The following is a 21,540-nucleotide window of genomic DNA, read 5'->3' on the forward strand; positions in this document are numbered from 1 at the left end:
GACTGTCCAGTCTCTTGGAACTAGAGTTACAGACAATTGTGAGCCACAGTGTGGGTGCTGAGAACCAAACCCAGGTCCTGCAAGAGCAACAGTGCTCTTAACTTGGACCACCTTTGCCAAGAAGTTACCATTTTAATGTCTTCTTGTTTCATTTTTCAAGACAGGTTTTTTTTTCCTGTGTAGTTCTGCCTATCCTGGAACTCAGAGATGCCTCTGCCTCCCAAGTGTGCGTTGGTGCCACAGGCTTCTTTTGAATGTCTTAATGACAGAAAATTATATGGAAAGCAGAGGGCTAATCTGGGGCTTAGTACCTGTTCTGCAAGCAGACTTCCTGAGTGAAGTAAAGTGCTCTGCAAACTGCTACATTTTCCAAATTGCAATAAAAAGAGAACAAAGGGATCAATTGCTTAAGAATACTGTCTTTGATATAGATGAGGGGCATTTAAACATGTATATATAGATTATAAAGAAGGAATTAGTGGGAAAAATGAAATGAAGGTCTATGAATGGGAAAATACATAAAAGCATCTGAGACTAACAGAGGTAAAGGACAGAGCCATATTACTACCTCTTAATAATGTTTGGAGATCAAATCTCTATGTGAATTAGAAAAAGATAAAAACATTTAAGCCAAAGTAGCATATATTTAACATTTAATTTTCTTTTCTTTATAGCAGCTCATATAATTCTTAGCACAAAGCAATAGAACAGATATATTTGCCTCATTTTTACAGAGGAAGTAATCTATGCGCCTATGACATTGACAGAACAAGGATAGGAAATGTAGGTCTCCATGACACCAAAGCCCCTGGACTCAAGCAGTATCCCATAAAGCCTTTGTACTGTAGCTGTAAGAGTGGGATAAGTCAAATACTTTAGAGAGACCTCAAAGATTTTGACCGTGTTTGAATTAATTAGTAAAGTCCAACTCAGGATGCTGAGGTGGACAGATTGCCATGAGTGAAGAACAGCCTGGGCTGCAGAACGAGGCTCTATTTCAAAAGAAAAGTAGATAATAAAGTAATGCAACAATAAGTATGGTATTCTAATGTGGTTTGAAAAGCATAAGATTTGGCTGAAATTCTGAAGTGGAATCTCATGCTTACCACTTACTTTTGTATGTAGGCGGTCATTTGACCCCTGTACTGCTTTCCTTACCTGTGGAAAGAGAGTGGTGGTGAAAATAATGATAATGAGGTTACTAGAATACTTATAGACCAGTGCTAGTTTAATAATGGATACAAAAGTTACTAACTATATGATTGTTATCTATGAGAAAGGATAATGGGCTCGAGTGCACAAACGTTTGAACCTTTGTCCCTTGAACTTTAATTAAGCACCACTCAGCAAAATGAATAGAATTAAGACATTACCTTAGTATTGATGGCAATATTTCTATGAGGTCTTTGTTTTTCTTTACCAGAAAAAAAGTTGATATTTCTTAGCTGTTTTCCAAAACAAGTTTTTGAATTTTGTTTCCTGCTTATTAGGTATTAATATTAATCGAGGCCTTCTGTGCTTGGGAAATGTAATCAGTGCTCTTGGAGATGACAAAAAGGGGAACTTTGTACCCTACAGAGATTCCAAGCTGACTCGACTGCTTCAAGGTGAGCCTAAAACACCTCTAAAATAAGGAGTGGCTTGGAATGATAGTGTTGAGAAAGCAAAGGTGAAACAGGCAACAAACTCACGGACTGTCACGTCTACTACAAGTTGATAAGTAGGCAATCAGCTCTCAGATGATGGAAATGGCTTCCCAGATGGCTCTAAGAGCCAAGAAACCTGGACTTAGGACTTTGAACCTGAAAGTGAAGTTGCTTATTGTTTCTTTAATTGACAATATGCTAAGCAGAATTCTTTGGAGAATTAAAATCTACATGGGGGGGCATCCTAGGAATATTTAATCTCAATAGATAACTTACCTGAGTTGGACCTGGTTGTTTTAAACCTGATTAACTGATGAACTCATAGTTTCTCTTGAGAATAATGATATTTAAAATAGGATTATAAAATCTATGTCATTTTACACAGCTAAAATTTTACTATTTTTATATCAAAACAAATTTTTAAAATGACCCGACATTCATGAGTATATTGCAGCACAAATTGCAATCAGTGAGCTATAAGAACGAAAAAAAAAAAGATGAAATTAGGAGGGGATATAGGATGGTTATGGGAGGAGTGGGGTGAAAACAATCAATCAATATATATATATATATATATATATACATATATATATTGTGTGTGTGTGTGTGTGTGAGAGAGAGAGAGAGATTCTCAAGCAATACTTAGAATTATTTTAAAAATTAAAGCCAAGTAGTCCCAAAAAATAAAAATCAAGATCAAACCAAAAGCATTACTATAAATTTTTCTTTCATCTTTGAATTTAATCAATCCAAATAGCAGCCTTTGTTTGCATCCTGTTTGTTTAATTTCATTTGCTTTCATTATCCTTTCTTTTGCAGATTCTCTAGGAGGCAACAGCCATACTCTTATGATAGCCTGTGTGAGTCCTGCTGATTCTAATCTAGAGGAAACATTAAATACCCTTCGCTATGCTGACAGAGCAAGAAAAATCAAGAACAAACCTATTATCAATATTGATCCCCAGGCAGCTGAACTAAATCATCTTAAACAGCAGGTATAAGATTTTATAGGAAAGTTGTAAGTATGTGGATGGAATGATAGAGTGTCTATTTCTTTGTTCTATCTGTACTTTTAAGATAAATCCTAATACTGTATTTGCTATCCGTTTAAAAGATTGGGGGTACCATCAGGGATTTTACTGATAAAAGTAAAGGGTAGAAGATGAAGTAAGAAACCCTTACAGGAGCCAAATCCTGACATGCCTTAATATGTTCTGTTAAAGATCTTGGAACTGGAAAGTACTGAGAACTACAGATTTTAAGTAAGAGAATAGCATGATTAAAGTGTGGTTGAGGGAAATCTGTTTTCTATGCACTTGTACAGAAAAACACATGAAAGGAGGCCATAACTAAAAAGAAGTGAGTAAGCCAGGCTTTGTATTACCCTGGTGAGAACTGTGCCCTGAATTAAAAACAGTAACAATAAAGAAGGAAAGGTAGCACCTTAGAAGACAATGAGCAAGAGGAAAGTAGAGTTTGGGGAAGTTGCTTAGTTGTGGAGTTAATGTAGAAGAAGGTCTAGTAGAAGGAGCCCAGTTTGATCTTCAAGTTTCTTACTTGGGTTAGTGAATAAACGTCATGTTGTCCAAGGAATGCAAATGGAAACCCAGAGTTGCACATAAAAGCACAAATGATATATTTAGTTTGGGCCATTGGGGAAACGTGAGTGGAAAGAACACATATCCAGGTAGCTGTGTGGGCTTGATGTAGGTCTCGGAGGAAGGATAAGGAAGCAGCTTTAAGAGCAGTAGTAATTACATGGTATCTGAACCAGTGAGCAGATGAATGCAGTAAGAGGACTCAAAATGTTTGCTAAAGGACCAAACGCACAACTTGAAGAACACCAGGACTTATAGAATGGGAAAGGAGAAGCAGATAAGAATAGGCAGGAAAAAAACTAAAAAACATTACTAAAGCTGAGGAAAGAGCATTTCAAGGACTATTGGCATAAGTATAAATTTACAAAGAAGTATTAAGTTGGAAAGTATCCATTGATTTTTTTTTTTAATCTACAGGGAAGCTGTTGGCAACTACTGTGAGGTCAGGGTAGTGCTAAGAGCCAGTCATGGGATGATAAATAGAATAGTAAAGAAGTGAATGGCTTTTTGTTAAAGGAGGCAAAGTGAAAAAAGGCAATGATTTGGCTAATCAAGGATAAAGAAACACAAGTTTGTATTTTAAATATGGGAAGGCCTTGAATAACTAAAAGAACTAATCAGAAGAGACTAAAATAGAGAACAGGCACTAAGGGCAGATCATCTAATTGCATTAGAAGATAGGATAGGGAGAGGGCTTAAAGAGACCACACATGTCTTAAAAATCACTCTCAACAGAGATGGAAAGGTAAGTGTGTGGCAGTATAAATGTGACTGTTGAGCAGCTCACTGACCTTGGGATAGGAACTGAGAAGGCAGGAGTTGTATTGATGTGGGGAGTTTTGAGGTTTTCTGCTTGCTTGCTTGCTTGCTTGCTTGCTTGCATTTGGATTGGATTGGATTGGATTGGTTTGGTTTGGTTTGGTTTGGCTTGGTTTGACTTGGCTTTTTTTCAGACAGAGACTCGTGTAGCACAGTTGTGGCACAGTCCGGCCTTGGACTATTTATGTCATTGAAGACCTGTCTCCTTATTGCTGGGATTAGAGGTGAACACCAGCATGTTCAGGTGTCGATGTTGGGTTTTGTTTCTTTGCTTTTGTGTTTTGTTTTGCTTTGTTTTGAGACAAGGCCTTACTGTATAGCCCTGACTGGCATGGACTCACTATGTAGACTAAGCTAGTTTTAGATTCACAGACATCAGCCTGCCTCTGCCTCTTGAGTGTTAAGATTAAAGGTGCAGATCTCCATACACGGCCCTATTGATGCAGGTTTAAAAGTATCAAGTTTTCCTGCATGCTAGAGAATAGAGGACTTAATTTCCACTTGGAACTGTATTTCTCAACTGTCCAGTACTCCTCCATCCTTCCTCCATAGTGATGAATAACTATCTAGTTAATCTCTTTCCCATTTCTTCTTCAGGTCTCTGTAGAGAATAATAGTAATTATCTGCCTGCTGGGTTCATTCATTCCAACAGGAATATTTAATGATTGTGTGACAGAAACTATACTAAGACATCTTGTTTCTGCCTTCATGGAGTTTATTGTCTGGCATGAGAGACAATATTAAAACAACCAGATAATGATATGTCATTACAAACTGGGATAGTTTGGCATAGTATACTGTAAGAATATGTAGTAGAGTCATCTGTTATCCAACTAGCCTGAAAGTTTTCCCTGATATAGCAGTGTTTGAACTGAGATCTGAAGGTTTTATGTAGGAAGTAAAGAAGAGTTCTAGGGAGAAGAAACAGCATTCATAGCAGAGTAACCTACCTGTCAGGAGCATTGGCACTGCAGCCAGGTGACCCAGGTTCAAGCACAAGCTCTATCCTACTGTGTGCTTTGTGAAAGGTCTTTGTGTCTCCATTTCCCTGTCTACATAGTGGAAATGATAGCACCTGCTTTCTAGTGTTTTGTGGGTATTAAAGTGTTATATGTGAAGAGCTGAAAAGGGTGCCAGTGTGGCCACTGTAGAAAGCAAGGAAAGAGTATTACAGTGTGGAGTTAAAGGAAAGCTGATATCAGATCAAGGATTTGTGAACTGTGTAGAAAATTATTTTAAGGTAACACTGAAAGTTGACATTGCTAAAAGATAGCTTGGCTACTGTATGGAGCAGATTAAAGCGGTACATGAATGTGTAGATCCCATTGAAGAAGGCCCCATAATTCAAGTGGGAGGTACTGGGGACTTGAACTTAGGATGATAGAAGTGGTGATAGGAAAAAGTAATGAGCAAATAAGGGTTTGGACATATAGAACTAGATATTCACTGACCCGGAAAGATACCAGATATGAGGATAGTAGGCAATGAAATGAAAAATCAGGCCAATTGTAAGGTTTGAATTGAAGAAAGATAACAGTTAAGATAGACTTAGAAGGCACAAATTTGTATATGGTAATTGAAAGAGTAGATGAAAGTTGAGAATATAAGGAAATAGTATATAGATGATGAAGATCTTCGGGAGACTTGGCCATTTATGGGATGAGTGAAACAAGATGAACCAAGAGACAGCAATCAGAAACATTGAAGGAAAATTAGAAAGTATAGTATTTAAGGTTTCAGAGGCAATGAATAAAATTACCCTATTGCTAATTGTGGTGACTTCATTACAAAGAGATAAGTAGCATTTTGCTAGTTGGGGTTGACAGTCTTTAACTATGTATTCTGGTCTGGCTTAGAGCTCAGGAACTCACTGTGAAGCTAGGGTTGGCCTCGAATTTTTAATCCCCCTTAGATGTATGTACATGCCTGGTGATAAGTAGCTTTTAATTGGCAACTAGCTGATTATTTTCATTGTTTCTCTCAGGTCCAGCAGCTGCAGGTCTTGTTGCTACAAGCCCATGGAGGCACTTTGCCTGGGAATATAAAGTAAGTCATAGATGAATTTTAAAGGTGTATTTTTTTATAGGCTATTCTGTCTGGTAGCTGTTTTCCTCTGATAGGCTATGCTTTCTCAGGCCACTTGATGTCCGGGAAGTGATCTTGCTGACCTTGTTGATTTCTTAGGACTTGGGGAGTTATCCTTTTAGTAGCCCAGTGTAATGGAAAGAGTATGGATTCCAGACTCAGAAATGTATTAATTAGAATGTTCCTGTATTGAAGAGCTATATCTGCCATCTACTTATTTGACTGCTTAGTTATATGCATAGATACATGAATATTTCTTTTATTTTTAGGGTAACATCCAACATTATCATTTGGTTTATTTAATTGTCTATATAGTCTATATAGAGCTTCTTCAGATTGAGTCTTATTTTCTTTAACAAGTGTGTGAAGATTTTCACAAGATATTACAAATGAGTCTCCCTGCACCCAGTCAGAAATTCAGAAATTAATCATTTCTCCAAAGAAATGCATTGGAAAATTCATTGGAAAATGCATTGGAAAATGGTGTTTAGAAACCAAGATCTGTGGTTTCTCTAACTCTGCTCACTGTTATTGAGGTGTCATTGCCGCTGGACCTTGTTGGTGGGTAGAAATTCCTGTATGGGTAATAGCCTACACATTTATTCAGTTACATTTTTTGGATCTGCTTTATATGTATATTTAAAAAAACACAGTTTTCTACTGATAATTCTTGGTTTTATTCCAATGGGATTTATTGTATTTTTACATCTTAAATTTGATTGTACCCTGAATATGCCTAAGTGATTTTTAAGTGCAGAAAAGATAAATATGTGACTAAATTGACCTTCTCAACTCCTCCCATTTCTTCCAATTCCACTGAGCTATATAGATAGATGTTCCTAGTAACAGATTTATAGCACATCTTAAGCCCAGCAGGGAATACTGTCTTCAGCCCTTCACTGGGATCAATATCTCTCTCATCCACATTACTGGGAGCAGTGATCTAGACTCCTCCCTTCCCACACCAATGAAATGGTATATGCCTCTGAAACTTAACTGTTTCTAGGTTGAATTCACCAAGAGAGCCCAAGTGCTAGATTCTGAATCCACTGCCCCAAATAGGCTGGATATCCCGATTGCTACCTACACCTCATGCACCTGTGTGTTACACAGAGAGCTCAGGCCCCAAATAAGGAAAATGGGAGCTTAGGTAGCATACCACAGAAAAGGAGATATTTATTATTTCTTCCCCCATCAGTAAGAACTTTTTTTTTATTTTTTTGCAATCTGCCTATCTATGTACTCAATTCTGATATATACATAAAGCAGTGCCAGAAACTATCTTAGTTAAGGGTACTAACTAAAGCACTATAACACATGAAAGCAATTTGGGAAGGAGTTTCTTTGCTTTATAATTCTACACTGTAGTTCATCATTGAAGGAAGTCAGTTTATAAACTATACAACAGGAACCTGGAGCAAGGAGCTGATACAGAGGCCATGAAGGGTGTTGCTTACTGGCTTGCTCGACATGGCTTTCTTGCCTGCTTTCTTACAGAACTCAGGACACCCACCAAGGGATTGTAGCACCTACACTGGACTGGGCCCTTCCACGTTGATCAGGACAGAAAATGCCCTACAGGCTTGCCCACAGTTCATTGATAATTTATGTATTTACATTTCAAATGTTATCTCCTTTCCTCTCTCACCCCTTCCCCCACCCCATCCCCTTGCTTCTATGAGGATGCTCCCACTCCCACCCACCCACTCCACATCATTGCCCTGGCATTCCCCTGCACTGGGAAAATGAGCCCTCACTGGACCAAGGGCTTCTCTTCCCATTGATGCCAGACAATGCCATGCTCTGCTACATATGCAACTGGAACCATGGGTCTCTCCATGTGTACTCATTGGTTGGTAGTTAAGTCTCTAGGAGCACTGGGGAAGGAGCTAAAAACATCCAGTGGAAAAAAGACAGCCTATTCAACAACTGGTGCTGGTCCAACTAACTGGCAGTCAGCATGCAGAAGAATGCAAATTGACTCATTCTTATCTCCTTGTACAAAGCCAAAGAACTCCACATAAAACCAGATACACTGAAACTTATAGAAGAGAAAGTCGGGAAGAGCTTAGAACACACAGGCACAAGGGGAATTTTCCTGAACAGAACACTAATGCTTTAATATCAAGAATTGACAGGTGGGACCTCAAAATTGCAAAGCTTCTGTAAGGCTAAGGACACTATCAATAGACAAAATGGCAGCCAACAGACTGGGAAAAGATATTTACCAATCCTACATCTGATAGAGGGCTAATGTCTAATATATACAAAGAATTCAAGTTAGAGAATCAAATAATCCTATTAAAAATAGGGTACAGAGCTAAACAAAGAATTTTGAACTGAGGAATACTGAATGACTGAGAAGCACCTAAAGAAATGTTCACCATCCTTAGTCATCAGGGAAATGCAGATCAAAACCTCAGATGACAGCAGATGCTGGCAGGATGTGGAGAAAGAGGAACACCCCTCCATTGTTTGTGGGATTGCAAGCTGGTACAACCACTCTGGAAATCAGTCTGGCGGTTCCTCAGAAAATTGGACACAGAGCTACCTGAGGACCCAGCTATACCACTTCTGGGCATATACCCCAGAGACACTTTAATACACAACAAAGATATATGCACCACAATGTTCATAGCAGCTCTATTTATAATAGCCAGAAGCTGGAAAGAACCCAGATGTCCTTCAGTAGATGAATGGATACAACAATTGTGGTACAACACAATATTAGAAGCATTTCTAATCCACTTAACCCTGGTCCTTTTCCTATACGTCTGACAACTGATAAGTTCGAACAGCAGTGCCTCCTGGCCAGAGAGTACTTGTCACCCAGCCAGATCAGAGGCAATGTTTTGAGACTGAAGACTATTCCATTGTATTTATATACAGAATTTTATATATCCATTCACCTATTGGCAGAAACTGGGTTGTTTCTGTCTCTTTTTTTTTAAATTTATTTATTTTATGTATGTGAGTACACTGTTGCTGTCTTCAGACATACCAGGAGAGGGCATCAGATCCCATTACAGATGGTTGTGAGTCACAATGTGGTTGCTGGGAATTGAACTCAGGACCTCTGGAAGAGCACTCTTAACCACTGCGCCATCTCTCCAGCCCTGTTTCCATCTTTTGAGTATTGTGAATATAGTGCTATACACGAGTGTGCAGTATCTATTTATATACCTAATTTTAATTCCCTTGAGTGTATACGTAGGATTAGAATCGCTAAATCATGAGTTAATTCTGCTTTTAATTGTGTAGCTAAACTGGCTCACAGATTAAGCGCACATACTGCTCTTGGAGAGAACCCATTTCCCCCCACTACTCTGGGAGCTTGTATGTCCAGTATTCTCTGCATACCTGTATGCCCTATTGTTGAGGTTAGCGTAGTCATTAGGGCACGGCCTCTGAAACTAGTATGCTGACTTGAAATCCCAGCTTTTCCAACATCCTAGTTCTCTGACTTTGGCTCATTTGACATCTTTACATATCAGTTTCCTCAACCTCAAAATGAGAATCACAAAACCTACTTAATGGGGCTGTTGTGAGAATGAAATGTTTAATATAAGTAAATCATTTACTATCAAGCCTAGCACACGGTGCTATAGAAGTGTTCACATATTTTAGTAGTCTTTAAATATTACAACATTAACTTCAAATTGCAGTGAAGAGCCTTCTCATAAGTAGTACATTTTTCTTGGAAAAATGAACAGTTCATTTAAGCATGATTTCTCCACTTGGAGAAATATTTTAGGAAAAAACATTGAGTTAAAAGCATCATTAATTTGAAGCTTCTTGGCTTATGTGAGTGACATGGAAGTTTTTGGTTTAATGATAAGGACATGAAAAAACAGCACTCCAAAATAATGCTACATGTGTTAATAATTTGTTTTAAAACTATAATTTGAATTAAACATTCTTTCCTAAGAGTCTTGGCAAAATTTTAACAGTGTGGCATGAAACCTTATCTTGTGGCCTTGCTATTAACATTTTGATAAAGAGCACAATAAGAAATTCGAGATCTCTGAGAACTGATAGAGGTCTAAAACTGGGTGAGAGGACATGCTGTGTTCCTGCAGTCATTTCTATACTTTACTGAGATTGAGAACAGCTGCTGCTTCTGCTGCTGGGGTGTGTGTGTGTGTGTGTGTGTGTGTGTGTGTGTGTGTGTGTGTGTGTTTGTTTTCAGGTACAGATATCCATGCATGTGTATGTGAAAACCAGAGGTTGACATCAGGTGCCTTCCTCTATAACCACTCCACCATTTTTTTACAGCTTAATTTTTACTATTTTTAATTATGTGTGATTGTGTTTGCATCTGAGTGTGAGTGCTAGTGCTCTGTAAGCCAGAGGAGGGAATTGGATTCTCTGGACCTGAACTTAAAGGTGGTTTGTTGTGAGTTGCCTTGTGTAGACTCTGGGTCTAAACTTCACTTAACCACTGAGCCCTCTTTCTAGCTCCTCTCAACCTTATTTTTGTTTGTCAGTAAGATCCAGGTTCTACCTTTCCCTCCCTTTCAGCACCAGAATTACAGGCACATTCAACTATGCCTTGCTTTTTACTAGGGTGCTGGGAATCCAAACTTGTATTCTCTTGAGGAGCAACCATTTTACCCACTGAGTTATCTCCACAGCCCATTAATTCTTAGTGAGGGGTCAAGGGTGGGAAGAATGAGAAAATGGGTAGTTTTTAAACTTTGTGACATAAATAGAAAGATCCTAAAAGCCATGACAAAAGTTACTCATGCTTGTTCTTATTACAGCCTTATTTGGTTCTGAATTGTTACTTCTTCCAAATAATTAAATATCTGTGCGTTTTTCTTATTCATCCATTCAAGTACTATATGATTGGGAAGATAAATCATGGTCGAACACTTTCCCCAGTCTTTTGTTATGTAGTCTTATCCCAATCAAGCCATCAAATGTATTTTCCTAAGACTTTTACTTACTTTGTTGTAGTGTGGAACCATCAGAAAATCTACAGTCCCTGATGGAGAAGAATCAGTCTCTGGTGGAAGAGAATGAAAAATTAAGTCGTGGTCTGAGTGAGGCAGCTGGTCAGATAGCCCAGATGTTGGAGAGGAACATTTTGGTGAGGCCCCAAAATTGAAATGCCAACACTTTGAACATTTATTAGCTCTAGTCTCTAAAATATTAACATAATATTGTAGAGGACATTAATGCAACATGGATCAATGAATGCCTACATATCATCACAATTAATCTATACCAATCCCATTTTAAAATAGATGTCATAAAATTTCCCAAAGGAAAGAAGCAAATCTCTGTGTCACCTTAAATCCTGCCCCAGTCATCATAAAATGTTCTGCATCTTACCTCATGTGATAAGTCACAATGAAAAAGAAGTTGAAGGAATTGTGCTGAAAATACCATATAAAACTGGAGCGGGGAGACAGGGCTCAGTTGGTAGAGTGTTCGCCTTGATGTCAGAAGACCCTAGGTTTGCTCTCCAGTGCTGCATAAGTAGATGTGGTGTACTCCTGTCGCTTCAGCCCTTAGAAGGGAAGAAGAGGCCTGTACATCAGATGGACAGTTACATTGTGAGTTCACAAACAGCTTGGACCACATGGGACACTGTCTTAAACATACAGTATGTACACCTCAGACATACATAAAATATATATAAGACATGAATTTTGTGTTTAAACTTAGATCTTATTTTTGAGACATCATGTATGCAAATATTCACAAATCTGAAAACCATTTGAAATCTGAAGCCCCTTCTGGTCCCAGGAATTGTAGTAAAGGGCTAGTCCACATATGCCAAGTAACTGTTCCTGCATTAAGCTCTAAATTTTCTCACTCCCTTCCTCTAATGTTCTCACATTTCATATCCTATCCTAAGAGCTGCCATGGTGAAATATAACAGCTGGGGAAATCATCTGAATTAATTTTCCATATGGTTAATTTCCAAATAAGTGGTTTGCTACGTGACTGGTTACAGCACTTTGAAATCATACTTCTCTGACTAACTAGAACCTTTTAGATCACTGTGTGCTGGTGCTGTCTCTACAGTTTTTCTACTAGCCTAAGTGCAACTCAGTCTTAGGTTGTATAACTCCTGCGTGAAGTGAAACAGTTTCTACCAAAATGTAACTGGACCTCTGTAAGTAAACACTTCATGCATGAATGTGCTCTTGAGTTTAGGAAAAGCAAGCTACCAAGTGTTTCTTTGGAAATGGCCAAATCCTATGGCCATTATCCTGTCCTCTACTAGCACAAGGTGATAGTGGGATCAAAGAGTTTTCTAGTCCAGTGCCACAGTATAAAGTACCTGTTTTGCATGTGTGTGAGCATGCTGACTCAGTACATACTACTTGTTATTCTAGTCAGGTACCTATATGACCTTTCTAAGGTTGTTACAGTGGCTCTCTGATAAGCTTATTGTTTTATATTCTGTCAGAACTGTCTTTCTCAAATCTGTTGTAGCATCCAGCTTCTTACAATTCTGTGATCAAAACAATCATTCTTCCTAAAACATATATGCCTTCTGCTATTTCTTTTTGCACTAACATTATTCTTGTGCCTTACCTTTTTTTTTCACTTGTTAAAAATAGCCTATCATATCAGTTTATTTATATATATATATATATATATATATATATATATATATATATATATATATATATGTCTCAGCTCAAACTTATGTGAGGTGCTTTTACGCTTTAAATGCTATAAATCGGTGGTTCTCAACCTTCATAACACTATGACCTTTTAATATAGTCCTCATGTTGTGGTGACCCCCAACTAGAAAATCATTTTCATTGTTACTTCATAACTGTAATTTTGCTACAGTTAGGAATTGTAATATAAATATCTATGTTTTCCAAAGGTCTTAGGCAACCCCTGTGAAAGGCTCATTAGACCCTCAAAGGTGTTAAAACCCACAGGTTGAGAACCACTTCTCTAAATGCTGGGCTGGAGAGTTGTTGGTTCAGCAGTAGTTAAAAGCACTTGTTGCTCTTGCAGAGGCTCTGGGTTTGATTTCTCATACCTACATGGTGGGTCAAAACATCTATAACTCGAATCCCAGCAATGCTTTCTTCTGGTTTCTGCAGATACTACACACACATGATGAACATACATGCAGGTGAAACACTCATATACATAAAAATAAATGGAAAAGTCTAAGTGCAGTGTAAGAGGCAGTTGAGACAGCAGAGAGTAGCATGCCAGGAAGTATTGCTTTTCCTCAAGTTGTAAAGTTCTTTCTGGAATCAAGGCTTCACACTCTAGCCATAGCTTGAGCTTCATGGCAAACATAAAACCCAGCTGCTTAGTTGCTATTTTTAGTAGCTTATGTTAACTATAGAGCTAATTTTCATGAATGTTAAAAACACATTCCCCACTATGTAACCAAAGCCTTCTAAATCCTCTATTATTGCAATAGAGAGCGCTACCTAGTTTTCATCCACAGGGTAGAGGAGTGGGCATAACTAGGCGAGGCTGTCAGGCACGGCCTGCCACTAATGATCTCCTGGCTCTTTGTTGCAGACAGAACAAGCAAACGAGAAAATGAATGCCAAGCTAGAAGAACTCAGGCAGCATGCAGCGTAAGTTTCCCATGAGATATTTGTTAGCAACTTAAATCATCTTTGTGTATAACCTGGCCTTTGTGGTAAGATTAACCCTTGTATTCTTTTGCTTGACTTTTTAGCTGCAAAGTAGATCTTCAGAAGCTAGTGGAGACCTTGGACGACCAGGAATTAAAAGAAAACATAAATATAATTTGCAACCTACAAAAAGTGATTGCCCAGCTATCTGTAAGCCAAGTAGGCGCAGTTTTTTTTTTTCATTTTTGTTCATTTCTTGAAGCTAATACGCATTTCTAATTTTGTAAATTTTTGCTGAAATAGCTAAACTGAACTGTTTGAAGAAGAGATCATGAAATATCGGACATGTTCTGAACATTAAGTTTATTATTTTAAAACATTTATAGGATGTATATATATATATATGTAATTATACATAAATATTTATGTTTTCTAGCAAACTGGTGATGCAGATCTGTAATCTTGTAATCCCAGAAATTAATAATATTAAGTCATGGTTCATCATTCTCTTCTCTCTCTCTCCTCTCCTCTCCTCTCCTCTCCTCTCCCTCTCCCTCCCTCCCTCCCTCTCTCTCCCTCTCTCTGCAGGAACATCACAACTTTAAGAGTGGTCTAGACTATTTAGCAATATTCCTTCAAAAAAACAAATACTCTTATTATGGATGTAGTTTATGGATAGAGGTCCAGTTTTATTTATGTTCTATAATTTATTTTTTATGTTCTTTGGTGTCTTACGTGCATGTGTGTCTTGTGAGGGTGTCAGAAGCCCTGGAACTATGTATATACATATATGCATGTAATATCATCAGTGAAAAAAGAGACCATGAATTTAAGAGAGAGAAAGGGAGGTTGTATGGGAGTGTTGGGAGGAAGGAAATGGAACAGAGAAATGGTATAATTTTAGAGTAATTTCAAAATAAAAAGAATGTACTGAGTTAATCCCAAAACTTGTGAGGCAAAGACAGAGCCTAGTCTACATATCTAGCTCCAAGCCACCCAAGGCTACATAGTGAGACTTTATCTCATTTTTTTTTTTATTCAGGAGCTAGAGAAGTAGGCCAGCAGTTAAAAGTACCCATTGGTTTTGCAAAGGATTGGTTCCCAGTTCTAGAGAATTTGATGACTTTTTCTGGCTTCTGCTGGCACCAGGCATGCATGTACAGGCAAACCCATAAAATAAAAGTAAATAAAAATTTAAAATTAGTTCACTCAAACGTTATGGTGTAAGATCACTTGTATAAATGGTGATAGCATTTGGAAAAAGCAGAACTGAAGAAAAGGGACACTGGGACCCTTTCAGCATCTATCTAGCCTTTTTGTTACATTTGCAAATAAACGTTTCTTGAGGCAAAAAGATGTGCTTCCAAAAGCAAAGAACCACTGGAGTTCTTTTAGAAACTTTTAGAAAATGGCAAGATTTTATATACTTGTTGGAGAATGACCAGCACAAAGAAAATTGCTCCCACTTCTAATTCTGCTTAAATCGATCTGAAATATCATATATAAGAAAACCTTGTGAGTTGCCCCAAAATTATGATGATATAAGGTATAGAAGAAGCCTACTAGAGCTAAAATTTACAACCACTGAAATTAAGGACTCAAGGGTGTAGTGTTCGTGACCACGGTGACTTTAGAGGATTTTATTCTTCTCATTTCTGAGCTCTGAGATCATGAAGGCTGAAGGAATGATTGTAATACAATAAACCATCCTCACTGAGGTCTGGCAATATCACTTGTGCCTGGTGTACCTGTAGGCAGATCTGTTAGTGGTGACTGGCTCAGAGGAACTCTAGAATTGCTGTCTGCCACCAAAATGCACTTGGCACACACAGTTGGAGAGTGCCGAAGATTATTACAAGCTGATAAAGTTCTTGGCTTCCATCCATCATCATAATTAAGCAGAGTAAACCCTTTTACCCCAGGCTCCTGCTAGACTCTTTAATCAGTTTTCCTTCTCTTTTGTCTGAAGACCCTCCCAGTTGCTTAACTTTTTAAAATACACAATGTATCCCCCTGGCTTTTATTAACACTTACAACAGTAAAAGCAAAGTGTTTCAAATATAAGTACATGTGCCCTTCATTCTGAATTAAAACTATTTTTATTTTAAGTGACAGGTGAACACCCCATTTTCAGTTATGAAAGCAACCATTGTTCCTGGACTTTCCTCCTGGGGCTTTAGGTACCAAGCTGTACCCTTAAAATACAATCGAAATAAGCTTTTTTGGCTGCAGTAACCTGTGAGGAAATCCAGGCAGTCATTTGAGTTCCTGCAGAATCAAGTACTATTTTTGTCTGATAGATACCCTCCTCCAAAGCAGAGTTCATAAAAGTATTTAGCAAGCCCTTTCCAAGCACATGCTTCATCAGGAAGGCTCTGCTGTTTAGTGTAAACAAACTACCCTGCTTTTCATCCCATGACCTTGAGTTAATAGTATCTTTTACTTTAATTAGGTTGTAAGCTGCAGTCTTAGATTGGTCAAAGAAGAGAAAAGGATAGTTAGACTGAAATAAATTCCATCGCTACATATTTATACACTTGGAGTTGTGAAACCAGAATCATTCTATGATTATACAAAACACGTCACCATAGCCAGGAGCTGAAATGTTGGCATTGTAAAATTTCACTGGGCCAAAAGCCATATAGTTTGATCTTGACCCTCTTTAAGGTGCCAGGAAAAGACTTTAGGTTGGATGTTTTGTTGACTGCTATAATCCTGGATCTTGGGACATGGGGAAAGGAGGACAATGAGTTTGAGAGTGGTTACATGAGTCCCAGGCCTGCCTGAGCTACATTGCAAGTGGCTATATCAAAATGGGGGTGTGGAGTCAAATAAGACAGTGTTATAATCCTTTATAATCTATGATAGTTATATAAATAAATATACTAAAATTTGAACATGGGCCATCATTAAGCAATCCTAGATTGGTGCTCCATTTTAAAGGACTTAGTGTGCCCTACACATGGAGGCTTGCCAATGCTGAACATAAGGATGAGAATGTGGAAACACTGGCACTTCCCTTGAGTTCTCTTTGATCCTCACTGGCTAGAGATTTCTGAGCAGGCCAAGGGAAATGCTTTACAAATAGCTCTTATTAAAGAACCATCTCCTAACCTTTAAGATAACCAAGACTGCAACAACTATGTGTTCTTTCACACAACTGATACAGACTCTGCATGTTTTAACTCTAAATTCCTTCATTGCTAAGAAGCCAACAATTCTTTCATCTCTAAACTGCTTTACCACATGACTTCCCAAGAACAAAACTTTGTTTCTAAGGTTTCAGAATCACTGGTGTAGAAGCAGAGATGTATATGCTACAGTGCCAAGTAACACGTAAACTTCAGTGATGAGAACAGCCTGCTCAGAGGATCATCTGGAAACAGATTTCTCTTAATAAGTAGTTTTCGGTTACCTTTCTAGGTGTTTGTTCCAGTGCCCAAAAGGATTAGCCATTCTCTAGGAGGGGACTTAACCTGCTGAGGTGCTTATTGTTTCTCTCCTACTAACTACCTACAGCACCTTCATATGTGAGGAGCAGAGGTCATAGGACATTTGTGTGACTTGATGAATACATGTTTGTCCCCAGCATACTGATTAGGACATCATCGATTTCCTTATGGAATGAGAGCTTTCTATCTTGACTGGCTATAAAAGTCAATGCTACAAATTCATTCCACCCACTTTCCTGATGCACTGCCATTCTTTTCTGTTTGGTTTTTGATGGTTTGTCTATGCAGGCGTGCCTGGGCTTCTACCTTCATGGATAGTGAGTGATAAAACGAAGCATAAAACGAAAGCGCGGCCATCTATAAAATGGATTCGGTTTTAACCTATTAGAATGGTTAGATGTTTCACTCTGCCTTGGTGATCTTTGACTTCTTACCACGGAGACCTTACTTTGTTTTCTCAGAGACTACATAATCACCCTTTTGAAAAAAGAAAGACCCCCGAGAGCTTGGAAATGGGAACACGTAGCTGTTAGGGTATCTGTGACTACAAAACCAGTCCAGTACCTTAAATGACTTCTGTGTATACTTCTAAAATATCAACTTTTAAAATCAGATAACCAGTATAAAAACATTTTGTAATTTCACTTTGGTATTTTTTTTTTGCTACAGGACGAAGCTGTTGCTTGCATGAGTACCACCATTGATAGTGCAGGGGAAGCCGACACTGTAAGTAATTGACACCTTTTGTGTGAACCCTGGAGCTCTCACTGCCGCTTCTAAAGCTTCCTAGAATTGATCAATCATTCAGCTCTGGAGAGGATCTGTGGTTATTACCATTAGTCATAGAATCCTCTAGAAATTCTGAAATCTTTAAGATCTCAGTTTCATAATACTTCAAACAAGGATGAGCCCTGTTTCTGATTATAACTGGTAATGAGCAGTGCCTCTCAGGGGCATCATGTTTTATTTTTCAGTCTGACTTACTTCTTTTCTATGAGGTGCTAGTTCTGCATCAATTACCCAAGAAGTTAAAACAAGGAAAGGAACCAATTAGGTAATTATGACAAAGTCAAAAAGCATTGCAGGAGAATGTTTTCTGAATATATTTTACTACGGATGCAGTGATCATGGGCTGAAAGAAAAGGAGGAAAATGTTTTGAGTGTTCTAAGATCACAAGGATAGCTAAGGTGCATCTGCTGTTGACCTTGACTGAAGGTTGCACAATAAGGTTAAAAAAAAAAGAAAAGAAAGTTTAGTCAGTGGCTTCCTTGAGGCAACCTTTTACCCTGAAACAAATGCACGTTAGTAGTTATTCTGAATGAAGCAAGATAGGAGAAAAACTAGGTGATAAAAGTCAGCCGTGTCAGAATTAGTGACTCTTCCATTTCTAAAGTGACATTTCCAGTGTCCTCTCCTCTTTAGGGGCCCCTTGAGATGAAATGAAAGTAAGGATTGTCAGATTAGTATAACAAAGAACAAGAAAACTTGTACATGTTACAGAGTATTATAAGAGCAAGGGAATACGCTCCATAATTAATTTCAGCTGTTTGAACCAATAGCATATAAGAAGCCACAATAGTGAAAGAGCACAGGTATTGCTGATGGAAAACAGATGTAGGGAGTAAAGTACCTAAGGAACTCCAGCTTCTTGCTTCTCTTAAATTTGTATATGGGGTGCACAGCTTTATTAGAAGGATTTATAGGCTGTGGTCCAGCTAATCCAATAACAGCTGCCTATGTACGTTAAGGTTCAAAAATCCAGTAATTGTTCAGTCTACAAGGCTGGCTGTCTCGGCTGATCTTCAGTACATGCCAGAATCGTGAAGAAGTAGGCTCTAATGCCAGTGGAGGAATGGACTGGCTAGTGTGGGTGAGAACAAGCAGGCAGAGAGCAAGCTTCCTCCTTCAATGTCCTTTATCTAGGCTTCCAGCAGAGGTTGTGACCCATATCAGAGGTGGGTCTTCTCACTTCAAATGATACAGTTAAGTGAAAAAAAAAATCCTTCATAGACTGTGCCTTGTGATTTTTTGGTTTTAGTTAATTCCAGATGTAATCAAATTGACAACCAAGAGTAACTATCACAAAACTATTATCTATCTTTTTTCAGCAAGTGCAAAGCAGTCCAGATACCAGCAGGTCTTCTGATGATTTCAGCACCCAACATGCTCTACGTCAAGCTCAAATGTCCAAGGAGCTGATTGAATTGAATAAAGAACTTGCATTGAAAGAGGCCCTAGCTAAGAAGATGACTCAGAATGACAACCAGCTACAGCCCATTCAATTCCAGTACCAAGTAAAGTGTTTTCTTTTTTCTAGTGCAGCAGTTGGTCATGTGTACCATATTAAATGGGGGAAAGCAAACTGGCGAGACACTTTTGGTAATGAAAAGATAAGTGTTTCCCCATTGTCTGTTTCCAGTGTTGCTAATAAGAAGTATGTGGTGATCTTGAGTTTTTCCCTCTGGCAACTCGGTATTTTTTTTTTCTGGCCCCAGGTAGCATATGCTCTCACAATGCTAGGCTTATTGTTTCCTTGGGTACTGTCACTTCACTCTATTTTCTTTCTTCAGCTGCCCTTACTCAGATACTTCACTCTGCTTTTCTTGCTGCCTCCTTCCTGTTCTCTAAACCCTTGTCCACTCTCTAGATTTCCTTCCACTTCAGGTGACTATTTTTATTTGCTTACTAACTCCCAAGATCCTTTTGATGTTCCTAATTGTTCTTGCTATAGAAATGTTTTTGTGGATGTAGTGTCCATATCTAAGATTAGGCATTAAAACCTATCAAAACTTTATTCTTCTTCTTTGCTTCTTTTTTCCACATTTCCTTTCTTTTGTATGTTTTATTCTCTTTTACTTAAGAACCTTTCTTCAAATTTCTGGTGATCTTTGGCCATCAGTACAAATGTAAGAGAGAGACAAGCCAATAGGAAGTTTTCCATGCATACACTTCTCCTGGATTCCTTAGTTACCTTACAGAACTCTTTTCTTCTCAGCCTGGAGCTATGTGGGCACAGTGCTGGGAATGTTGTGGTCTCTGTGCTCATTTATTTCACACAGGTCAGCAACATGACTCTTCATGTCTTCACTAGCTAGATCTGGGCTGACCATGCAGCCTGAAAGTTTCATCACTGCAGAAAGGAAGTTTTTACTCTTCTCTGTCTTTCCATGATACAAACTAGCTTGTTGCTCATTGGCATTCATCCTATAGGAATCATATTTTAACATTTTTCCATTCCAGAAGGCAGTTACTGTTTTCTCTTCCCAGAGTCTGTTGATATGTCTTCAATATTGACTGCCTACTCTTCATGCTTTCTCATTTACACAACTTTTTGCATCATTCTAGGCAGGATTATAGGAGAAAGGTTGAATATGTAGGTCAGTTGTCTATCTGTGATTTAAGGCATACAATGCAGCCTTTCTCAGGTCAAATGTGGTTTTGACTTTTCCAGGATCAATAAAAGATTACTAAGTTTCTCTCTTTTTTGTTTTTATTAGTTTGGCTTTTTAAATTTCTTTGTTTGTTTGTTTTACTTACTCCCTTTACATCCCACTCACTACCCCTCTCCTAGTCCCCCTCCCCTTCTCCTCTGAGTGGGTGGGACCCTCTGACTATCCTCCCACCCTGGCACTTCAAGTCTCTGAGGCTAAGTCCATCCTCTCCTACTGCTTTGTCTACCTTGTCTAGTCCTTCTTCTTATACTACCCAGAAATGGGAAGCTCGTTCCACCAGAGTATTTCCTACTCTATAAGGAAGCATATATAAATAATGAGGTGTAGCTCTTAATTCAGTAATAATATCTAGTCTTTTCCCCCTAAAAACCAAGAAAATTAACTCTTAATAAAAAGTAATACCTTTGAATCACATGGAAATCACCACCTCTCTTTTTAAGAAATATGCATGTGTGAATTGCTACATGTTTGCAGAGGTCAGAAGGCCACGTTGTGGAGCTGGTTTTTTCTTTCTATCTTCACATGGCTTTTATAGCAAGTACTGTTATCTAGTGAACCATCTCATAACTACGCAGTATTTTCCTACCATGTATTATACACACACACACTCATATATATAAAACATTAAATATGTAATATATACATATGTAAATAGGGAAATGGCTGGAAGATAAAAAGCTATGATTTCCTTCTGAAAAGAGGAGGGTAGATGTTGGCAGGGCTGAAGTAGTCAATGTGTCTTACTTTTTATATGGGTTACCTGAATTATTTTTTATAGGAGATCATAATTAAATATAAATGCATATGCATGTACTTTTTATTTTCTTTTATTACCAACCAGTTTAAATATGCAGGGTAACTATGAAGCAATGATAATGACTTCCATTGGTTATACTGGAGTGGCTAGGCCTA

The 21,540-nt window shown here is 38.2% G+C and overlaps 1 protein-coding gene and 1 long non-coding RNA gene across 2 annotated transcripts in view; one reads left to right on the forward strand and one right to left on the reverse strand.

Moving 5' to 3' along the window:
* KIF4A (kinesin family member 4A) overlaps positions 1-21,540 on the forward strand; it is a gene marked incomplete at its 5' end in the record, with an annotated part of 83,553 nt that overhangs the window by 30,507 nt on the left and 31,506 nt on the right. Inside the window, 8 exons of the mRNA XM_080909750.1 lie at positions 1,491-1,607; positions 2,466-2,641; positions 6,049-6,110; positions 11,109-11,241; positions 13,665-13,723; positions 13,828-13,933; positions 17,845-17,901; positions 19,285-19,470. Of these exons, the coding sequence (XP_080765876.1) occupies positions 1,491-1,607; positions 2,466-2,641; positions 6,049-6,110; positions 11,109-11,241; positions 13,665-13,723; positions 13,828-13,933; positions 17,845-17,901; positions 19,285-19,470 (896 nt within the window). The remainder of the gene's footprint in view (positions 1-1,490; positions 1,608-2,465; positions 2,642-6,048; positions 6,111-11,108; positions 11,242-13,664; positions 13,724-13,827; positions 13,934-17,844; positions 17,902-19,284; positions 19,471-21,540) is intronic.
* LOC308414519 lies at positions 684-11,623 on the reverse strand. Its single transcript, XR_013974880.1, has 4 exons — positions 11,487-11,623; positions 11,099-11,157; positions 1,114-1,158; positions 684-992 (listed from the first exon to the last, which is right to left on the reverse strand). It is a non-coding gene; the product is annotated as an uncharacterized lncRNA (long non-coding RNA).

The sequence above is a fragment of the Micromys minutus genome (genome assembly GCF_963924665.1).
Source record: "Micromys minutus genome assembly, chromosome: X".
Lineage (NCBI taxonomy): Eukaryota > Metazoa > Chordata > Mammalia > Rodentia > Muridae > Micromys > Micromys minutus.